The 22,934-nt window shown below is 38.3% G+C and overlaps 1 protein-coding gene across 1 annotated transcript in view; it reads right to left on the bottom strand.

Moving 5' to 3' along the window:
• MYO1H (myosin IH) overlaps window positions 1-19,958 on the bottom strand; it is a 65,148-nt gene extending 45,190 nt beyond the window's left edge. Inside the window, exons 1-10 of the mRNA XM_075210914.1 lie at window positions 19,827-19,958; window positions 17,381-17,496; window positions 16,904-17,102; window positions 16,616-16,696; window positions 15,127-15,306; window positions 14,943-15,041; window positions 12,306-12,419; window positions 7,704-7,775; window positions 5,458-5,577; window positions 3,385-3,452 (exon numbers count right to left, since the gene is read on the bottom strand). Coding sequence (XP_075067015.1) covers window positions 3,385-3,452; window positions 5,458-5,577; window positions 7,704-7,775; window positions 12,306-12,419; window positions 14,943-15,041; window positions 15,127-15,306; window positions 16,616-16,696; window positions 16,904-17,102; window positions 17,381-17,496; window positions 19,827-19,958 — 1,181 coding nt within the window. The remainder of the gene's footprint in view (window positions 1-3,384; window positions 3,453-5,457; window positions 5,578-7,703; window positions 7,776-12,305; window positions 12,420-14,942; window positions 15,042-15,126; window positions 15,307-16,615; window positions 16,697-16,903; window positions 17,103-17,380; window positions 17,497-19,826) is intronic.
• Window positions 19,959-22,934: the final 2,976 nt, after the last annotated feature.

The following is a 22,934-nucleotide window of genomic DNA, read 5'->3' as shown; positions in this document are numbered from 1 at the left end:
AGTGAACAGTGGGCAGAATGGCATTTTTCAGCGCAATCTCTACATTTTTACACACTTTTTGGTATAGTTGTGGAATAGCTTTACGGGAGAAATGGTGTCGCGATGGATTCTGTAACGCGGACACAAAACCTCAATTAACTGTGAAAAACCAGCTGCGTTTATTGTGGAGATTGGACGCAGATCTAACACTAACATTGCAGCCATGGCGTCTGTGATTCGCTTGGCGACTGGGTGACTGCTGTCATATTTGCTTCCCCTCGCAAATGATTGTTTCACAGTTAATTGCTGAAATGTAGGACTGCTCATTTTATTAACCTGCCTCTGGGATGACGATTCACCCCCAGCAGCAGCAACAGCAGCAGCAGGACTAACGCTTTCTTCAGAGGAATCAATAATAGTGCCGGAGTCATCCAGCCTTAAGTGGGATGCCGGGCTAACTCCGAGCGCTACTGAGGATATTGATGAGGATGGTGTGGTGGGTGTAATTTGTAGCCGTCGGTATGTCAGTGAGCGGAGGGTCTTAACTGATGAGGGAGTGCTTGTATTCTTTTGGGAAGGACTTTCAGCTTTTCCCAACACTTTGCCATGAACTCTCGTTAAATGGCGTAACATAGACGAGGTTCCAAGATGGTTAAGGTCCCTCCCTCGACTGACTGTGGCTTGACATACACTACAAATGGCTATACAATTGTTGTCTGGATTTGGGTAGAAATAATTCCACATATAAGAAGTGGATTTTTTTGTTTTATGCCCAGGCATGACAATGGCCTTTTTCTTGTCACGTGCCAGAACTGCTGCCACTGGTGCAGGACTTACACAAACAACCTCATCCTCATCAACATCCTCATTAGCGCCCTCGTCGCCTACACAAATCTCCCCCTCATCCTCTTCTAATTCCAAAGTGGCATCCTCAATTTGGGTATCACCGGCTACACTCGGGCTATTAAGGCACACATCAGCAGAATGCTCACGATTAGACATCCCACTGTTGGATGGACTCTCCACAGGGATTGTTGTCATTTGTGAATCAGAGCAAATATTCTCCTGTAATGCCTCACTGTTATCTTGCAGCTCGGCTTTGACGCGTAACAGTAGTTGTGCACCAATTGTAGGCTGGGTAAATTTTTGGGATCTGCCACTAATAGCCAAAGGTGAAGGCCTCATTCTCTCTTTGCCACTGCGTGTGTAGAATGGCATGCTTGCAATTTTTTTTTTATCGTCACTTAACTTTTGCTCAGTTACACTTCTTTTTTGCTTCAATACAGTAAAAAAAAATTTTGTTTTTGTTTTTTGCACTAATTTGAAAACACTCTGTTGTTTGACATCGCCTTGGCCAGATGACGTACTGTGAACACTAACATCAGGACTGGTGACAGAACCTGGTTGCTCATTCAGATCATAGGTGGACTGCTTTGAATCCATTCTGAGCGCAAACCACTGGGGAGTGCTAAAAATTATTTGGTAGATACTGCTGACAGATATGACTTTTGACAGCCAGAAATATTAATGCACAATAAGGGAGGACACCCCAAAAGCACTGAGGAGTGCTAAAAATTATTTAGTAGATACTGCTGACAGATATGACTTTTGACAGCCAGAAATATTAATGCACAATTAGGGAGGACACCCCAAAAGCACTGAGGAGTGCTAAAAATTATTTAGTAGATACTGCTGACAGATATGACTTTTGACAGCCAGAAATATTAATGCACAATTAGGGAGGACACCCCAAAAGCACTGAGGAGTGCTAAAAATTATTTAGTAGATACTGCTGACAGATATAACTTTTGACAGCCAGAAATATTAATGCACAATTAGGGAGTACACCACAAAAGCACTGAGGAGTGCTAAAAATTATTTGGTAGATACTGCTGACAGATATGACTTTTGACAGCCAGAAATATTTATGCACAATTAGCGCTGGGGAGTGCCAAATATTAAGAAAAAATAATAAACCTCTATCCTCCTCTCTGCACTAGCGATTTTGGGTAGAGCAATTGCAAGAACAATATTGTATTCTCTGTCCCTGCTCTAATCAGCCTATGACTACACCCTGCTCTCTCCCTCTGTCAAATGGCGATGGATTGCTGTGGAGGCGTGTATTTATAAAGTTGAAGTATCGCGAGAACCGAGCCCCGAGATCCGACGACGTCACGATGACGTTCAGCCTCGATTTGGATTCGGAACGGGCGGGAGAGTACCGAGCTGCTCAGCTCGGTACTCGGATACCCAAAGTTCGGGTGGGTTCGGTTCTCGGAGAACCGGACCCGCCCATCTCTAATTTAGGTGAACAATAAATTGGTGAAATAAGGATTCGGGGGAGATTTGTCTGTGTTTTTTGCTGTTTTATTAAAAATTTTTACATGGATGGAGCTACAATTCTCACAGGCCACGAATGCTATGGGTAGACTGGCACTTGTAGTTCTAGAAGTGCCAGAATACCCAAACAGTTTATGCTCTGCTGGGACCAGTAGTACCACATACAAAAATACTATGTTTTTTTTTTTTACATTTAACACTTTAACCATCATCAGCAGCTATTTATATAGTGCCGCTAATTCCGTTGCGCTGTACAGAGAACCACTTTAATACCAACAACCACCAGCTAGAGGTATTGGGAGGAGCTCCAGTGCTTTCCACACAGAGCTATTTTTTTTTTAGAGGGGGAGAGATTTCTTGCTGACAGAATACCCCTAGGTAATTCAGCACCATGTTGAACAGGATGGGGCTGTGTCACATTGTGACAGGGGGACACCATGCTGTGGGTTCTGGTGTGACCATGTGACCAGCGCAGTCTGTCATAGCCTGGTGCTGAATGAAGCTATTGCGGGGACCCCAAGATGTTCATCCCCCCTGTAATTGCCACAATTAGCCTAGGTTATGAACGCTGGTGCTTGGATCACTTTTTAGGGGGAGGGGGCACACCTTTTCTACTACAATTCATGAATTAATAAATTTTTTTAACAAAAAAAAACGTCATTTATCATCATCCAGTTGATGACAGACGGTGTCTCGAGTTTAAACATATATTGATGTGGATGTAACGTGTGCAACTCCAAAATACACGTAAATGCTCCATTTTGCAGTACACATTATATGTCTGTGTTTTTAGATTCAAATGCAAACTCTAAATGACTCCCATAGTGTATGAATTTGAGCAAATTTGTCAGAAACAAAAATATCATACAAGAAAAAAAATAGATAAATTAGTAGAGCATCAATGATTTTTGAATATTGCTGGTAACTACTCAATCAGGCCCCCAGATTAAACAATATCTTGGTCCATAGGACATAGTTTTTCATACAACCGTTTTTTTTTAACATAACATACTGAATATTGTTTAGAAAGCTAAGATGACAATTACAATATAAATCATTAGTTACCTGTTTGTTTCAAACACTTCAAAGCCATAAATGTCCAGAAGTCCAATAACAGTTTTCTTTGGTGGTTCCTATTAATTATACATGTAATGTAAAGTTATTACACGCTTATACACAAGTCTGTACTATTCATCAACGCAAAGGAAACGTACCATTTATAGAATTCATATACAAATGTAGAAAAAAGCAAAGTCACTGTGCAAATGCAATTACTTGCTATGCGCCTATTTTTGTTTGTTTGTATAGGGACATACTGTACATGGATGACAGCTACAAGACTGTAAAACGAGAATATTTTTGCACAATATGGTGAGTAGGACTGACCTGAATAACCATCTAAAGATGTAATAATGCACCTGTTTTTGTGCACCTAAGAGGTGCCAGTATATGTACCACGATCATATTTTAAAGTGATTGCATTTTATAAAGTGTAGGCACATTGTATGTGTATTAAACCAATGTAAAAGAGAACTTAAAATTTAAAATTGTGGCATTTAAATTATGCAAATTATGCACAAATATCACCCTAAATGAGGAAAAAATTAAAATGTAAAATAAATTAAGTGAAATAAATTTTCTCCTTGCAAAATGATATTCGAATGCTGCTCTGCTTTGTCATTCTCTACATTGGTTGCCTGTATTTTATTGAATCCAATATAAACATGCATCTCTTCACTCAAAATATATCCCAACTCGACACCTCTGTTCTGCACAAGATCTGCATCTCTCATCCACACTCATGGCATACTTCCATTCTCGGTTACAGGACTTTTACAGGCTGCATTATTTCTGTAGAATGCCCTCCCTTGCACAACAAGACTTTCCTCTAGCCTCCAAAACTGCAAGAGTTCCCTGAAGACTTACCTCTTCAGGCTAGCTTATCAAATACCCCAACCACGCTCTTTACCGCCCTAGGCTATTCTACCCGAATGGACAAGAATTGCCACATTTATAAATGAGACTCTGGGAAATAGTCTCCGACCTTTGTAAACAGTTACGTTACTAGACGACAAGCCAAGCAGTATCTGCAACAACACACATTGGTTTAAACAATATGGCTGTATAGTGACAATGATATGTTTATTACCAAAATGCTCATACATGCACAGGTTGGGCAAACACTACATTGACTGACTGAAGTTAATGCTGTCCAGCATTGTCAGTGCTAGGCAGCGGGCACGCAGAGCTCTGTGAATAACACACGTCGTGCTTCCTCATGGTGAGGGGAACGGCAGATGCCGCACGTCAGATGGGCCAATTAGTTTGTGGGGCCCATTGCATGTCTGTTGCGTGGAATCTCCAGTGTTAGCATTTTCACCCATTTAACCCTTGTGTCTCCCTGTCCCTTTTTTTTATGTTGATAATTTTTGTTTTATTTTTCTTTTGTATTATGGAAAAAAACCATAAATGAAAACTTTAAGTTAACGAAAAAATGCAAAATAAGATGTAATCTGTTTTCATAAACATTTTGGACCTGATTCATTAAGGAAAGTAAGGGGGGGAAAAAGGAGTAAATTTTCTCATAGACAAACCATGTTACAATGCAAGGGGTGCAATTTATTTAATAGTTTGCACATAAGTTAAATACTGGCTGCTTTTTCATCTAGCACACAAATACTTGATAGCTTTATTTTTACACTGAAATTTAACGTTGATCTAGGAAATACTCTACCCCAATTATAAATCTGTCTCCACATGTTAAATTTACCTCCCCCTCCAATGCAACATGGTTTTGCCCAGGTGCAAAGTTACTCCTTTTATTTGCTTTACTTTCTTTAATGAATTAGGCCCATTATATTGTTTATTATGTTTTACCTCCGTCCACTTCCAGTGACCACTGCATCTTCCATCTGGTAGCCGATGTCACCTCTCAACCATCTTCCCACAAAGCATACTCCCCTGCTTGCTACCCTCCAGCAAAGCATCCCTCTCCTTCCCCGTTATTTCCATCTTTCTACTCATCATTCTACTCTTACCATTTCCAGATTATTTACCTGCCAACAAGGAGTAACTATTGATTTATTAAATATGGAATAGAAGCTACCTTTGACCATATATCCATGCCCCATGCTTTACCTTATTTGCCAGAGATCCATTAATTTTGTTGATGAGCCAGTTGAAGGATCTTCCATACATGGCTTTGGCAAGGGCATCGCGGGCATAATATGCCAATTCTAAATTCAGGGGGCTGAGGACCTGTAAATAACAAAAAACACAGCTAAAATAATTCATATAATAATTTTAATATAAGAAATATTTTTACCCAATCAGAAGCACCTATAAATTACAAAAGTCCACTGAATTCCAGTTCCTTTTGTCCGTTCTGTCATTTATTAAGACAAATTGAAGCTCTCCTGCTGAATGTATTCTGGCCTCAGCACTGATAAATGTAGACAATACAATCTACATAAAACATGACCACTTTCAAAATTCTCCTGGTGCTAAGGCTACACAATATATCAAAAACACAACAAATACACAGGTATACTAAAAATAACACAATAAAAGAATAAAAAGTTCCCGTGTATCCAGGTCCTAAGGAGATATTCGCAATTAGGGCTAAAATGTAATTTCAAGCTGGCTATTTTATTTCTGAATCATTTATTAAATGGCAGGACTGGAAGAACGGTGCTCCATACTGTGTGTTTCTTATTTATTTATGTAATACATGAATGGATAGGACATCACAAACTTTCCTAAGCACCTACACAGCACCGAAGCTCCTTATATATCTCTAACGGGAAAGAACTATACAAATACATAAACTGATGCTGAAAATGAAATATGTAAATGTAACACAGTATTTGGTGGTTGTGCGTTTGTATGTATATATCACACATAAATAGAGGAAGCAAGAAAAGAGTAAAACAATGAGGGTTAGTGGAGAACCCAAATCAAGTTATCTTGGGTCAAAATCCAAGACTGCAGGATAGTGTGGAGTCTGTTGATCTAGGCATATAGTTTAGTGTCTACATTTAATAAGGAAATTGGGTTGTAGCACTGACACAACAGGGCCGTCTTTTCCCCTGGGCATACTGGGCAGTTGCCTGGGGGCCCCACAAGCATAGGGGCCCGATAGGCAGGGCCCAATAGAAAAATATCTATTCACCCATGTATCAAGGCACAGCTGTACAGCATATTTTTTAATGTTTAAACACTGATTTTTGTTGCAGGTACCAATAAATATAAACTTAATTTTATTGATAATTTACATTTTTATTCCTGTGAGTGGTTGTTTAGGTAGGGGTCCAAGTGCACTGATTTCCCCGGGGGCCCATAATGTTGTTAAGATGGCCCTGTGACACAATGTAATTGTGTGGGAGTGTAATGAATAGCTCCCTGACAGTGAGTTCATGCACTTAAGAAAATGAGGGAAAAGGTGTCTGTAAATATTTTATAATAAAGCTATGGATTGACCCAATCTGATTACTGAAAGATGGCTCATTGGTGCTAAGAGTCTGGTGCTAAGGAATCTGAGACATCCCCTCTAAATGTACAGTGTAATGCCCCCTAGTGGTGAGTTAGGGGCAGAGTGAGGGGATGCAGAGGGGGCAGAGTGATGGAATGCAGAGGGAGCAGAGTGAGGGAATGCAGAGGGGGCAGAGTGAGGGGATGCAGAGGGGGCAAAATGAGGGGATGCAGAGGGGCAGAGTGAGGGGATGCAGGGGGGGCTACGCCTACTCTGGTGGGGTTCTGCTATTTAGAGGCAGCAGTTACAAGATGAGGAGTTGGACAGGCACTAGTGTTCTCTCTTGTCCAGGGCACTAAAATGTCTAGTTATGGCTCTGATCAAGGTTCCATTGCCATGAGTGAGGAAATCTGTTAGGGATGGGGAAATATATAGTAGTGCACACATATTTCTGATTCATTTAAAGGAAAATAAACCTGCCTAGAAATATTTTATTCTTAAAAAAGCACATTATCATAAAAAAATAGATTAACTACTGTTTTAGTTCCACCCAAAATCCCCTACTATACCCTGAACCACAACACAGAGCAGACTGAATATCCACTGCCTTGAGGCCAGGTTTATTTATAGGCTATACAGTGCGGAACGTCATTCGGTAGAATGGTGAATCCAAAGCAGAAGATGAACATTGTATCACACCTGTATCACACCTGTTTGAAATGATCTGTTCTGAAATGCTTTTTGCATACAATTCCTCTGTAACTATATGTGTAAGTATCTTTCCAAGTGCATTGGGTGCTATATTCCAAGACCCATAAAGATAAAGCTGATCGGGACTTTAATACGTTGGTAAAATCGTTAAAGATATCGCATCAGAAGAAATAATTTGTAGTGTGTACCCAGCCTTACATACCTGTTCTGACCTTGCTTCAATCTTTCTGTGTGTTAAAGCTTCTTGTAAAATGGACACAGGAACACCAAGAAGCTGTGTAAAGTAAGAAAAACACTTACTGTCTTTGGCTGTCCCAAATTGCTGTTTTAAAAGCAATGGATCATCACAGTAATACCTTTATAAAATACCAAAGAGCTAAATATGTCTTGCATTTATCAGAAATCATTTCATTATTTGTACAAATTCCATGTTTTTTCCATAGACACATACAATACCCTGATCATAGTTAAATGAATGTAGTATACCATACCAAGTTTATGAACTGCACCCATAAATGTATTAAAAAGGAAACAAGGGTTCTAAATACACACATGATAAATACATCATACATATCTCTTTACTATATATTTTAGCTAAAATGTGAATCTTCAACATTCAAACATGACAAAGTTCTTAAAGAGCATATTTAAAACATAAATATTGCCAAATTCTACCAAACTTTTAGAGACTAGGTACGGCTACATATAGCATTGTGCGTATCCACAATTGAGAAACCAGCATTACAGCAATTTAGGTGAAGCTGCACCATAACATTTCACTACTAAGTGGAGAGTCTAGTAGTGGCCTTTGCTCATTTGTCACTTTTAGCCTTCTTTATGCTTGGAAAAAGATAAAATAGCTATTAAGCAATTGTTAAAATAGGTTCAATTGGGCCTCATATACATATACTATTTGAGGAATTCATGAAATAAGTATTACATTTTGCCATTATGTAAACGAGTGGCTCTTGTATTGTTTACGTTAACGTGCTACATCCCACCTTACACAAAGCTCTTAATAAATATCTTATACCAATAATGTTGAAGGAAACAATTTTTCACTGTCATAAAGAACCAACAGTTATTATTGAAGCACTGTTATTACCTGGCTCATTGAATTTGTCCATCCCTGCTCACATAGATTGGCTATGTTATTCATATGGAAGGTAAGGTTTTCCTTTTCTTAATTAACTCTTCTGGGATAGCAAGGTGCTGAGGTAGGCAGCAGAGTCGCAGTTAGAAGAAAGGGTAGAGGGAAAAGTATCAGGGAGGTTAGTCCTGATCTGACACACCCCAATAAATATACCAGATTAGCTGATATTGGGGATGCCTGTTCAGGAGCAGGATTGTTGCAGAAGAATACTTCCTCTAGCAATCAGTGGAATGATGTACCAGGGAGGTATAGGAGTGTAGTGAAGGGAAGGCAGCCGCTGGTGCAGGGGATTGACAGATAGGTTAATCTGTTGCCAGGACTCAGTTTGCTGTCTTTATGATGCTTTGGTTTAGGATATTGTGGATCAGGTTGATAGATTGTTAGTAGGGGTTAGAAAAAAAAGGCCCAGCAATCATGATACATTTTGGTACCAAGGAGAAAGTTAGATGGACAGACCTCAAAATGATTTCCGGCAATCAGGCTATAAACGTAACGCAAGGACCTCCAATGTAGTATTTTCTAAAATACTTCCTGTGCCATGTGCTACACCTGAGACAGCTGGACCTCAGGGAAGTATAGAGGTGGCTGAGAAGTTGGTGTAGAAATAGTAGTTTGAGGTTTTCAGAGAACTGGGACAATTTATCTCTCAGCTTCAGGCAAGTTCTACAGTTGGGATGTGCTCAAGGGTGAGGATGCACCAGAGCTGGGGGAGAAGATGGTTAGAGGGGTGGAGGAGATGTTAAACTAGGAACTACCTGGAGGGTGATGACAGAAGCAGCGTGCAATTATGTAGGCAAGGAAATGGGATTAGTAAAGGAATATGAGTGAGGAGTAAGGGGAGTGTTTAGAAGAGGTTATAATGCAGTGCATGAATATAAAGAAAGCAGTAGAAATAACAAATACATGATAACAAATGCTAGGAGTCTTCCAAACAAAATATGCAAACTAGAATTAACATTGTTGGAAGAGAATTATTGTATACTGGATATAAATGAAACATTAATGAATAAAATAAGGACGCACAGTTACTTTGGAAGTCTATAACATGTTTAGGAAGGAGAGGGAACAAAGGAAAGGGAAGGGATTTGCTGAGTCTGTAGGGTTAGACATACATCAAGAAAAAGATATCAGTAATGTAATGTATTCATTGGGATTAATTATCAGCCACCTAGCGTTACTGATTATACTAAAATTCAAGTCTTATTACAATCTGAAAGGGCAGCAAAGAAAAAACGTGACCCACATTTAAATATCCACATATAAATTGGGGCCATGAAACTAGTGGTTCTCATAAAGGAAGACCATTTTTTTTATCTATTTTAAAAGGCAACTACCTTTCAAAAGTGTTAGAGGAAAGAATTAGACGGGTAGCACTGCTGGACTTGGTACTATCTAACAGAACAGATATTATGGGGTAAATGTATCAAGCTCCGATTTTGAAAATCCAGCGATTTTCTCACAAGTGTTTCATCTCGCAGATGTATGAACCTGAGATTTCATTTAAAATCGCCAGAGATGTGTTTCTCTTAAAATCGCTATTTACCAGATCGATACAGACGCAGATCAAAGTCCCGGCTGTTTTCCACTCTAGCTATACAAGTCTCAAATGTATGAAGCTGCGATTAAGCAAACTCTCCAAAATCGCTAAATACAACACGCTGCTTCCTAGCTGCGTGATTAGTAAACACATCACTGTTACTCTGTTCTGCCTATAGAGCCGGAGGTCCGGCAGCTGTGAAAAGTTTAAAAACAGATAACAGTATAAAAATGTAAAAAAACGTGGAGTCCCCCCACCCGGCCACTATCAACCCTAGTGCTGCCAGGCTACTGCTGGTTGCGAGAAAATCGGGGAAAAATTTGCGTGGGGTCCACCCCGATTTTCACATAACCAGAACTAGGCAAACCAGCCAGGGTGGGTGGCACTATAGCAGGTGGATACACGGCAGTGGTCCCCCTGCCATAATGACAACCAACCCCAGGCTGTTCAACGATGGGCTGGGTTCCCTAGGAAGTGGGGTCCGCAAGAAAAAAACGAGAAACACAAGTGTCAACATGCCCTGACACCCATGGCTGGCTGAGACATGTAGTACTACAAAACAAAATGTTAACAAAACCACAACACTCTGTTTACAACCACACACTTTTAATAAAAATAATAAAAGCCCAATAAATACACTAAACACCCTCATTCATACCACATACATTTATTAAAAATAATAAACCACAAAATACTTACCAATCCAGCGATTTTTAAGATCAGAGTAAAAATCGCAGTTTAATACATCTGGCAACTTGGGGACTAAAATCGCAGGTTATCACCCGCGATTTGCCGCGATTTTAAAACGTTGAAAAAGTTGGACCTTGATATATTTACCCCTATGTCTCATGTAGGGAATAGGGATCATAACATGGTAATATTTAACATGAACCACAAAGTTTAATCAGCTTTGAGAAGCATTGAAGCTTGTAGTCTGGGAAAGTCTACTCTTAAAAGCATATAGACCAAATACAATATTTTTGTGAATTAAAATAGGTTAAGTATTTTAATTAAATAATGTTGCAAGTACATACCTTATGGCAACACAATATTTAGAACTATAAACAACCAATGTGGTTAAATAGAAAGATATTGGACATTAACATTTAAATTGTTAAAGCTAAGAAGAACTGAAAATGATTTATTGAAATATAATAAATGTAACAAATTATGTAAAAGAAAAATAGAAATCTAATCCCAAACTTTTTGCAAGTACACAAACAGCAAGAAGGAAACGTATGTTTTCCCTTTTTTAAAATATTGAGTAATTAAATCATAAGGTAGGAAGAATAATTGTAGATGTTAAAGAAACGTTTAAATGTTTTTTTTCTATCTGTATTGAGAAAGGAGGAAAAAAATACCATAAAATAGGTTGTGCACCAATAGCATATAGACACCATTAAATGTCACTTATCTAACACAGGAGGGACTGCAATTACACCTAAACAAGATTAAGACAGATAAAGTACCCAGCCCACATCTCATCCACCAATGTGTGCTAACGGAACTAAGTTGAGTAATTGATGGACCTCTATTTTTTATATTTATGGTCTATGCAGATGTGGTAAAATCAGAACCGGGTAATTATCAACCTGGGAGTCAATATAAAAAGTACAAAACTAGAAAAAGCTATGGATATTCAATGAATAATAAAACAAAGCAGCCAACAGCTCTGATGGAGCTTTGTCAAAACTTTACTTAATTAATTAGTGCAAGTCATTTGTTTATTATGGCAGTGGAAAATATTGTCTATTCCAACAGGGATACAAATAAAAGTGCATCAACAAAAATAATTTTTAAAGCGCTTTACTAAAACCAAGCACCATTTTTGTAAGATTAATTATGCAAAAAAAAAACCTCTCTGTCAATATCACAAAACAATGTTAATCTGAATTCTGAACTTATAAATACAGTACTTAAAACTTATTAAATAAAGACTTGAAAAGAAATAACTTACTCAAAAAGAGACAAAAATACACAAACACAAGTATATTAGTTGAACAATTTATTTTTAAAAATAAGGTACTTATACCCTAAACCCAGTCTGTATTGCTTATGCTATTTTTTTTTTTTTTAAAATGACTCACAGCATTCATATATTACATTGAAAATACCTTAGATATCCATTGCATTTGTGTGCCGTCCTTAATAATTGCATGACCTTGACTGTCTTCCTCATATTTTATGTTACCCAGGTGCAAGACACTGGCCACTAATCCAAAAAGATGCTGGGTAATTAAAAAGAGATAAAATAAAACTGTTAATATTGTTAAGATTATATATGTGATTGTACACCATTAAACAAGATATGATTTCTGGTTTAGTAGTAAGCTTCTATATTCGTATCGCAGGACCGGAGAGTCACCGTGAACACCATTGTTCACAGAATGGACCATCAAGAAGTAGTTTTGCTACAATGCAAAATTAGCACTTTGCTTAAGGACCATGTGCTTCTTGGAAAATATGTTGTAGCTCTCCTCATACAGATACTATGAGGAGAGCTACAAAATACAGATAAACCATGGTATTTGTGTTCAAATTATTGAGATGGTGTATAGCTTTCTATGGGGTTCCTTCCCGTCGGCCACTCCGTTACAGCTTCCAATAAAGCTGTTGGATAGTTTAAAGTTCGGTCGCATGACTACACTACAGCCAAAATTATTGTGGGGCACGGCTTCCATAGGTAATTTTATTTGGCTGTCTGCACCTTTATAGGGCAGGCAGCTGTACATTTCACTGCCCAAGACAGGTGCAGTTACCTTTAAAGTGGGTTTGTTTGCTGCCTGGTTCTGGTTCCAGTCCTGGTGCAGATTTTGCCTGATACCATTCTCTGGATTGCTTGGACAATTGATCATACTCTGGATTGCTTCCTCCCCTGACTATTTGCCTGGATATTGACTATTCCTGGATTGCCATCTGCCATGACTTCTGCTCAGACATTGAACCTTGTTCCATCTTTTATGACCTGTGTGAGTACCTGAATTACTTCTGTTACAGTCCTCTCTATTATTCTGATTGGTGTCTCCGGCATATTAAGTGTCAGTGTCTATTTCAGAATAAACCTCTACACTGTGTGCACAAGTACTAAGGGCAACGGAGTACTGGTAAACATGTTCAGTCATCAGGGAAAGGGAGCTGCAATAGTGGAAAACCACAACAAGCCTAGTTCTAGAGGGATTTTTCCTGGTAATGATTATTATTACCAGTTGTATGACTGGTTACTGGTCATTATTATTGTTTCTAGTGGCTGGTTCCTGGTCATTATTATTGTTACTGGTGGATGGTTCCTGGTCATTATTATTGTTACTGGTGGATGGTTCCTGGTCATTATTATTGTTACTGGTGGATGGTTCCTGGTCATTATTATTGTTTCTAGTTCCTGGTTCCTGGTCATTATTATTGTTTCTAGTGACTGGTTCCTGGTCATTATTATTATTACTGGTGGCTGGTTACTGGTAATTACTGTTAATGGTGGCTTATTGTGGCCATTACTATTATTAATGACATATTGATGGACTATTATTATTGTTAAGATTATCGGACATTGCTATTCAAATATTCCTGTGCATTATTACAAATAATTACATATGATTGGACATTACTACCACATGTAGTGTTTTTTACACTAGTATAATGCATGTAAAAGGTTCTGCAAATGGAACCCATTGTTCCAATGTCAGCATACCCATTCATATTTCTACCTACTTTTGCCTGTGCTTTGTGCAACATTCAATGCATTTAATGCAAGTTAAATGCACTGAGGTCAATAGTGATCTCCGCTAAAGTAAAAACGCTAGTTAGCTATAACTTGTCAAATGGGTTGTGCTTGACACTGGCCCCCAGTTATGTCGCATACTCCTGCACACAGTGAAACACATCCTACAAAAAGAACACAACACCCAAGTCTATTGGGATATAGGCACAAGTGAGTCAGCTGTATAGTTAAATACACATACAAAGCATCTGAAGTTTTATGTCAAAAAACAAAAGCCCCATCACATCTAGGTCTTAGACCTTCAAAGGAACTCAACCTTATAAAATGAATTATGAACATAAAGGGGACAGATAAATATTTATTGTTAAGAAAAATCTTAATAAAGCGCAAAGAAATGGGACAAAATCCAGAGCTAGATTTTCTGAACTACAGAAAGACACCAAGAGAAGGGAGGTTATCACCTGCTTAGCTGCAGTTTACAATCTCTGATACCAATGATACTAGAGAATATACTGTGTATATACACCTAAAAAAGGCGTTTTCATCTTTTCCTACTGACAATGTCATTTTCACCTCAGCTTGGGATTTATAAATCAAATTGCTAAGTTTGTCCAGCAAATGTTGTACTAGGCAGGATCCTGGCACTCACATGAAGCCAACTTTACAGCAGCTCAGTCTCTGGAGATGTCTGATGCAGAGACTGTAAATAAAAGTCAACTTCTGATTGGAGCACTGCCTGGGAGTGCCAGGACCCTGCGGAATACAACCCAAGGGAGAGACCCTCACCAAAGTAATATTACAGCACAGGGGGTTTATTATACCAAAACACAATTTAAATTGGAAACCTGCTTTAAGTGCGGTACCCGCTAGGAAGGAAAGCTAAACCCTATGTTATATTCCCCAGAAGAAATACTTGATTTGTAAATAATCCTTTTGTCAAGCAGTGCAAACTTTCACTCCAACTAATAGAGATTCTCAATAAAACCATATATTTCTGAAGTGAAAGGGTACATAATCCTTGGTATAGATTTCTTACCTCTATGTCAGCTTCTGTGAACTCAATTATGGTAAAAGCCCTACGGACAAGCTTCCAATTTGCTTTGTCGCCGATGGAGCTTACTTTGGCACACTCACCCTGATAAAGGAAATCAAACAAACAAATTGTGTAAATGTTTATATTAATACCTTCCAAACAAAATCCATGCAGACATCATTCTTACCTGAAAGAGGTAACTATAAAGCTCAGGATTACGTTCTAGACCCAGCCAACGTATCAGATGATCCTCTCCTCCCTCCAACAACTGGTAGAATATGTGGAAGTTCCTCTCTCCTTGATTATGGTGGACCACCCGTGACTTCTCTATTAAATAGCTAAGGATATGGCCTCCAGCAGGAGCACCCTAAAGAACACAAACCAAGATAACAGTGGCAATCTGGCTAAAGGTTCAATACAAGCAAATTCTATTTATCATATTTAATCAATACTTCTAACCCAGCAATGAACTGAGCAGCACCTAGGACAATATTGAACCTGTTTTTCAACTCCAGTCGTCGTGTAACATACACGAACAGGTCATGTCTAAATTCTGCACAGGTGAATTAAGATATCCTTAGAGAAAAATTCAAAAGACATGACTTGTTAAGTGTACTAAAAGGGCCGGAGTTGAGAAACTTTGCCATAGACTAAATGGATCTAATTTATAGTTGGCCACAAAAATGCTGTTTGTGTGTATTTTGAGATTCGTGCAACTTGTCATCTACTGTAGGAAAATTACACCAGAAAAATGTCACCGTGACTATGGCATGTGCAAAGATATGCAATTTAAAATTTGTATCTTAAGGATACATGAAAATACATGCCCTTATTATATTCGCGTCTGTACGAGAGCAAGGGGTTGCAAGTCTAAAATATGCTCAACTGAATTACTGCCGCATTTTGGTACACAAATGTGTATTTTAACACACTGCAAATGGACTTACATCCAAATCTAAATCAAGCCCTGTATGTAAGTCAAAGCAAAAAAAAGTGGGCCTGATGACAGTACAAATGTGCCCCATGAAGTATGACATTTCCTATGTCACGGTCACATGTGGGCCTGATGACAGTACAAATGTGCCCCATGAAGTATGACATTTCCTATGTCACGGTCACATGTGGGCCTGATGACAGTACAAATGTGCCCCATGAAGTATGACATTTCCTATGTCACGGTCACATGTGGGCCTGATGACAGTACAACTGTGCCCCATGAAGTGTGACATTTCCTATGTCACGGTCACATGTGGGCCTGATGACAGTACAAATGTGCCCCATGAAGTATGACATTTCCTATGTCACGGTCACATGTGGGCCTGATGACAGTACAAATGTGCCCCATGAAGTATGACATTTCCTATGTCACGGTCACATGTGGGCCTGATGACAGTACAAATGTGCCCCATGAAGTATGACATTTCCTATGTCACGGTCACATGTGGGCCTGCCCCATGAAGTGTGACATTTCCTATGTCACGGTCACATGTGGGCCTGATGACAGTACAAATGTGCCCCATGAAGTATGACATTTCCTATGTCACGGTCACATGTGGGCCTGCCCCATGAAGTGTGACATTTCCTATGTCACGGTCACATGTGGGCCTGATGACAGTACAAATAAGTCCCCATGAAATATGGCAGTTATTGGATCTCAAAGAAAAGCTTCTATTTACCTTGTAGTCAAACTGTACATCCATATACTTCCCAAATCGGCTTGAGTTGTCATTACGCAGTGTTTTGGCATTTCCAAAAGCCTAAGAAGTATCAAAATTAGAATTTTAAGAGTTTGCTTCAAAAGTAGGCCTACCTTTGATGAAATGGGCATTTATTCTAAGTTAAAAAGGCTGTAAATAAACAGAACAATGTCACAGCATCATCTAGTAAGGAATGTATTGTATCAATTTATAGCTTGGCAAATGTTACTGATTAATATTTCACTTTAACTCAATTTGCAGAGTTACCTCCAGAACAGGATTGGAGAGGAGGAGTCGGTCTCTAATTGACTGAAGCTTCTCTGTGGTCGGACATGCCATAGCCAAGTACTGGAGGATTTTCTTTGATGTTTCTGTTTTTCCAGATCCACTTTCTCCAGATATCAGGATGAAATGATTGTTCCGTTCCGAACACATGACCCTATAGGCATTATCTGCAATTGCATATCTAAAGAGAGATAAGACGGATATACTTTACACTCTATATATTGAGAAATTATAAATATCAATCTAATCATAAGTGTTTCATTTAAATGTGGCTTGATTTATGCAAAATATGGAAGAATAACATATAATAAAAACTTTATCCACTGATAAAATCACTTGGACACTACTTTTTTGCTTGTCAGACTGGACCATATTAAATCCCAATATGCCACCCATTACAAGTAAATGACTAAATAAAAATATGTTTATGCACAATTTTTTATTTAATGAAGATCTCACATGTGTGGCGGAAGCTCAATGAAATTTACTCCTTGATACATTTCAATCTGCTTTTGAGTATATAGCTCGAGATCCTTGTATGGGTTCACAGAAACCAGCAAAGTCCCTATGTAAGTCTAAAAATAAGAAAGTAGAAGAAAAGAAACATGTTTAATATAAACATTTTTCCCATATAAAAACTATAGTCAAAATGTTTGGGAGGGGGAGGTATTTAAGGTTCACAAGCAGTTATTTAGTTCTCTTGCATTTTAATACAAAAATATTTTATTTATGTATAGTTGCTATATAGCTATAGCTGGCACCACTATTGTTTTGCTTTGTGCCAGGATCAGTGTCCATCACTGGTCCAGTTAAATGGAGTGGAAGATGACCAAATAAAAGGTCAGCAGTGTTCATCTTTCAACCAGAGTTACCAACATGCCAAATAGCAATTCGACTGATTTAGTTTTGAGTATGGTCAGTGTGGCGATTTTGTGGTATATTTAATGAATGATTGTTATTTTCTGTTGAATTTATTTATAACACTCTGAATATTTTATGTAACCTTTCAAAGTGTATTTTGTTAACTGACCTGAGCCTGACCTAGGCAAGTGTCAATGGTCTTTTGAAACTAGCTAGGCCCTGAGACAGATAAAATCTCTGAGTATTTTGTGTATGCAGAAGAGTTAGACTTAGCCAGAGCAGAGGTGAGAGATTCTCTGAGGTGCCCAAACATATATCTTAGTGATAGATTACTTTGGGGAAAACTCCATGTCATTTTGGGCATCCATCTAACTTAGGTGAAAAAATTAAAATGCTAAGGTGGGGGGTAAAGGGCCCAACAGGAAATGGTTTAAAAATCCCTTGTTTCAGACATCAGATTGTCCATTTCTTTGAGGAGGGTCTACCACGACTGAAATGTGCCATTCTTCTCAAGTGTATTCCTCACACGCCAATTCCTGAACTTGTAAGTAGGGATTCTGTTTTTATTTCCTATTTTATTTCCTGAAACTCATCTGTACAAACCTATTGGATGTCTGTTTATTACCTTTTGGTAAATAAGCCTTGTAAACATTTTTCAGATTAAACATATTTTATCTAGCATACTCTCTGTGATTCTTTGTGAACATACGAAGCCCAGAAAGGCTCATGCTACATATGTATGTGATTTAAGTGTGAAACATTAATAAGTGGTTCTGGTGAACGTAAGGACACCATAATAAATGCTTCGTGGTGGCAGAAAAGGTGTATTCATTGTTAATTAACTAAGGTAACACCAGTCACGGCCAGCTGTTCATATTGCTGTATCTGGGACAGGCTTGGCGTTCATGACAGTCAGAGTTAGGAACATAAATATTGGTTACCAGGTTTAATGCTCTTTCACATATAGTGCTTGCAGTGTGCTGTTCATGTAGTGTAGTTTAATAGCAGTCCGACGGTATTCACAACATGTCCAAAAAAAAGAGGCATATGGATCACTGTTTCCATTGACAGTGAAACTATGCCAATCAGTTTGCAGTAAAATCCCACAGCAGGGATATGCTGCTTGCGGTCATCACACCTTCACCATCGTCACATTCCTTGGTCTGAATGGACTCTTAGGATCAGAGAGACTGACTGCAATAAACTAGACCATGTAATTTACAGAGGAAGCCTGGTGTGTAAAGAAAAATACATCCCCCCACTAGAAGATCCTTTTTGCAAATAACTATAATGCTAATAAGTTCCCCCATATGTTTGCATATATATATTTGTGAATTTGTATATTGGTATCTCTTTTCTATAGAATTGCTTACATTTTAAGTTTAAAAATGCTTCACCTAAAATATAAGTTGCCATATATAGTTGTGAATGTTATTGGTGGGTATTTTATATATGTAAAAGTTTCCATATTTTGACAAAACTTAGAATGTTGACCTTGTATTAACTGGTGCTATGGAACCAATGTAATTCAATAGCCATCCTGGTAAGTTTTTCATGCTGACTTATATACAACAACTTGCAAAGCAGGATGTCTGTTGTGCAGAACAAAATCCCCCTATGAACACTGCTTTACGTCAAATGGCTTCAGTCCTAAAAATCTTCAGAAACATTTACATATATGTTTAGTTGTTAGTAGCTTTTTGTATTTCTGTATTTCAGGTTTAGTAGCCCTTTAAATTGAGTACATGGCCCATTAAAATCCTTGCTGTTATAATGCAGATATCGTCCTAGTTGTCTTCAGCAGAACAAGTCTGGTTGTACTAACTCTGTATTAAGAGTTTAGTGTTTAAGATACCATGATTCAATCATATATTATTTATAATATAATTTATGTATGGGAAGTTAACAATACTTTAGTAATGGCTATAAAGTGAATGAACATATTTCATATGATCAACTTAGGTACAACATTCATATGTAACCTAAACAAAGTCTACTAAATGAAAAACTAGAACAATTCCCAAAGAATAAAAAAGAATATTACATAGATAAGGTCCTCCTGGAATCGCTTGTGGACATTATCAAGGAACGCGGCCTCACTGGTGTGGGAATCCAGCAGCATAAAATCCTGTACGCCAACCTTCTCTCGGGCGGAAAGAGAGCCCTCTATGTGCATATTTGCTTTATTCTCTTTAGCACTGTCCATCTGGAAAGAGACAGAGAATCCAGGCTACAATCTTAGAAAGGTGAGAGATTCTTAATGACGGCTCATCAATGTATTGCACTATGAAATGACTACATAGCCCAATATATACTGTATCACAGTTAGAGAACAAAACTGCAGTTGAACTCCCCTGAAAACCACAGGGTCAGTTATAGAGTGTCCGGTCATCAAAGCACAATCAGCAGCATTACCCTATAATACCACAGTCTATTGAGCAATATAAGATTAAATAAATTTAAAACATAATGTTAAGCAACTGGTTTGGCTGTTGGGGTCCTATTGTATAGACCCCACATGTGGGCTAATTTGTGAATGCACAGTTCACCTGTTCCCGCCCATCTCAGTGTCCACAAGACAAATGGGACAAAAGAAAGGACACTTTATTGTCATTAATTTAGAAAGTAATATTACAAGATTGCAACACCCTATATACTAGGCTGCTTGCTACCTCCTGGCTGGCTGAATTAATTAATTGAATTAATAAACTGAGTTAGCCTGGGAAAGGTGTTATTCTGGCCTCACATACATTGATATCAGCAAATTGGCCCAATATTTCCACAAGTATAGCCTCATAATGAGTTATGCCTTACAATGATCCAAATTAAATGGATTGGATAATTTAGGGCATAATCATCATCATTTATTTATATAGCGCCAGCAAATTCTATAGCCAAATTGTAAACAAATACTATTGCTAAACTTCAGATGGAGCTGCAGGATTGGCCTATAGGTGACCAGCCTTATTCTGCTGTCCTGCCTCCTGCATCCAAAGATTTATTAATACTGGTGTCCATGTCCTCTAAGGAGCAGCCTGGAAGTGGACGTGAATGGTGCCTGGGGTAGCTCTGATGACCATCATTCACAATAGCATGCTTATACACTACACTGCAGTAAACACACACAGAACCACACATCATTACTTCTCTATTTATCCTGTCTAAGTATCAATACCTCACATCACTCCACCTCTTCATTGATCTGATACAGTTCCTGTCTCTTAGAAACTGTCCCTTTGTACCACAGCACCCCTGATCCATAGTAAGAGGTCCGGAGTACCAGCCGAGGTACACCAGCAAGGGGGTACGCCAGCAGTGACAGTTACCCAGAAGGAATGTGGTTATGGGCGCCATAAAGGAACCTAGTGGTGGCAGCAGTCTCCTACTACCACGGCAGGAGGGGTTGTATTCTGAATAACGAAAGGGGACGGTGGAAAAGTAAGCCCAGCCGGTTCCCAGCAACAACAGACAGGGTGGCATAGACGGTCCATCCTGTCACCAACTCTGGGATGCCGCGTGACCTCCATACACGGTGCAGAGGATGTTGGCTGCCCCTATTCTGGAAAGATACCCACTGCTGCTGTACAGCATACAAAAATAAATAGCAACTTATCTGCTCCCCTTTTGTCTGCTCTCTGTCATTTTCTGGAGTTGGTGCCATTTTAAATATCACCAGACCTTTGCTCCCAATGACGTAAGACCCCCAACTTGTCACTGGACCATGCCACCAAGCTGTTGTACTGTTAAAGAATTGGCATACATAAAGGAAATTGATAAGAGGGCTTTGAAAATGAATCAGGGGATTATGGGAGAGAGACAAAATGAATGAGTCTTTGCTTGCAGTGTAATTTGCCTAAGGTTACTAACACCTTTCTGGAAGCAAAGTGCAGCAAAATAATCCCTATCTATGTCAAAAATGTAACATGGAAGTCTATTTAATAAGAATTGCACCTTAATCCTTCTTCTTCTATTTTCATCACTTGTAGCAGAAGAAAATCAATGAACAAAATGCTTCATTATTATATTCATTTTAAAATGTTTTTAATCGTTTTCAATTTTTGTATCTATTTTTTACATTTTTTTTTAATTAGTTGGACTGAAGGCCTAAGGTTTTCAGTTCCACTGCGTATGCCGCTTTACATTGTGCTTTGCAGGAGCTGAAGTCTGGCAGGGAGGAAAGGTTCTCTGGATACTACTCTGCTCATATTGGAAGGATCCACCCACTATCCAGGCTTGGTATAGATGTCCGGTATTTCTAATGAGAGTTTTATTCTACTGGCTTTAAGTCTACTAATATCTGGTACGGAAAATACCTATCTTTGGAGAATGTATGCATTGTCAATTTTATGTAATGCACTATGTTGGCGCCCCCTGTCTTTTTGTATTCCATGTACTAGGTCTGACACTTGCAGACAGGTGTTGAATGACCGGGGAGCTGCCTATTACATTTAAGTATTTCAATTTATTTCAATTTATTATTATTTAAATAAGCGCTCTGGGCTTATAGAATATCTGTATATATATATATATATATATATATATATATATATGTATATATACATACATACATATATATATACATACATATACACATATATTATATATATATATATCTACGTGTGTATATATATATATATATATATATATATATATATATACACATACATGCATACATATCACAAAGTGGTCCTAAAATCCCTCATATATGCTCTACACCTGCTCATGGAGTCTCAGAACAGAGTGATAGTGTCACTGGGGGCACCAGAACAATTTTTAACTGACTTGAAATTCCACCTAAAAAAAGTTGAGTACCACTGATACTTTTTAGTTCATACATTTGTTGAAACAATACTTATAATGAACACTAGATGGCGCTTAATACACTCACTATGTAACACAAATCCCTGAAAAAATGCAAAATAGAACACATTTTCCTATAGAGAATTATGTTAAATACACACATTGGGAAAAGCACATGAATAAAAGAGAGATATTGTTTTATTATACCTAAAATGGGCTTTCATGTAAATTCACATATTGCCATATTCAGAACGATCATATCATTTCCTATTCAGCAAAAAGATGGAAAAACCTTAAAAGTCATTTACAAACCACAACTGTGTAAAACCACAGCACTTTAGCGCCTAGATTT

Source organism: Mixophyes fleayi, chromosome 1 (assembly GCF_038048845.1).
Source record: "Mixophyes fleayi isolate aMixFle1 chromosome 1, aMixFle1.hap1, whole genome shotgun sequence".
Lineage (NCBI taxonomy): Eukaryota > Metazoa > Chordata > Amphibia > Anura > Limnodynastidae > Mixophyes > Mixophyes fleayi.
The sequence above is the reverse complement of the archived record's forward strand: the minus strand, read 5'-3'. Positions and strand labels throughout refer to the sequence as shown.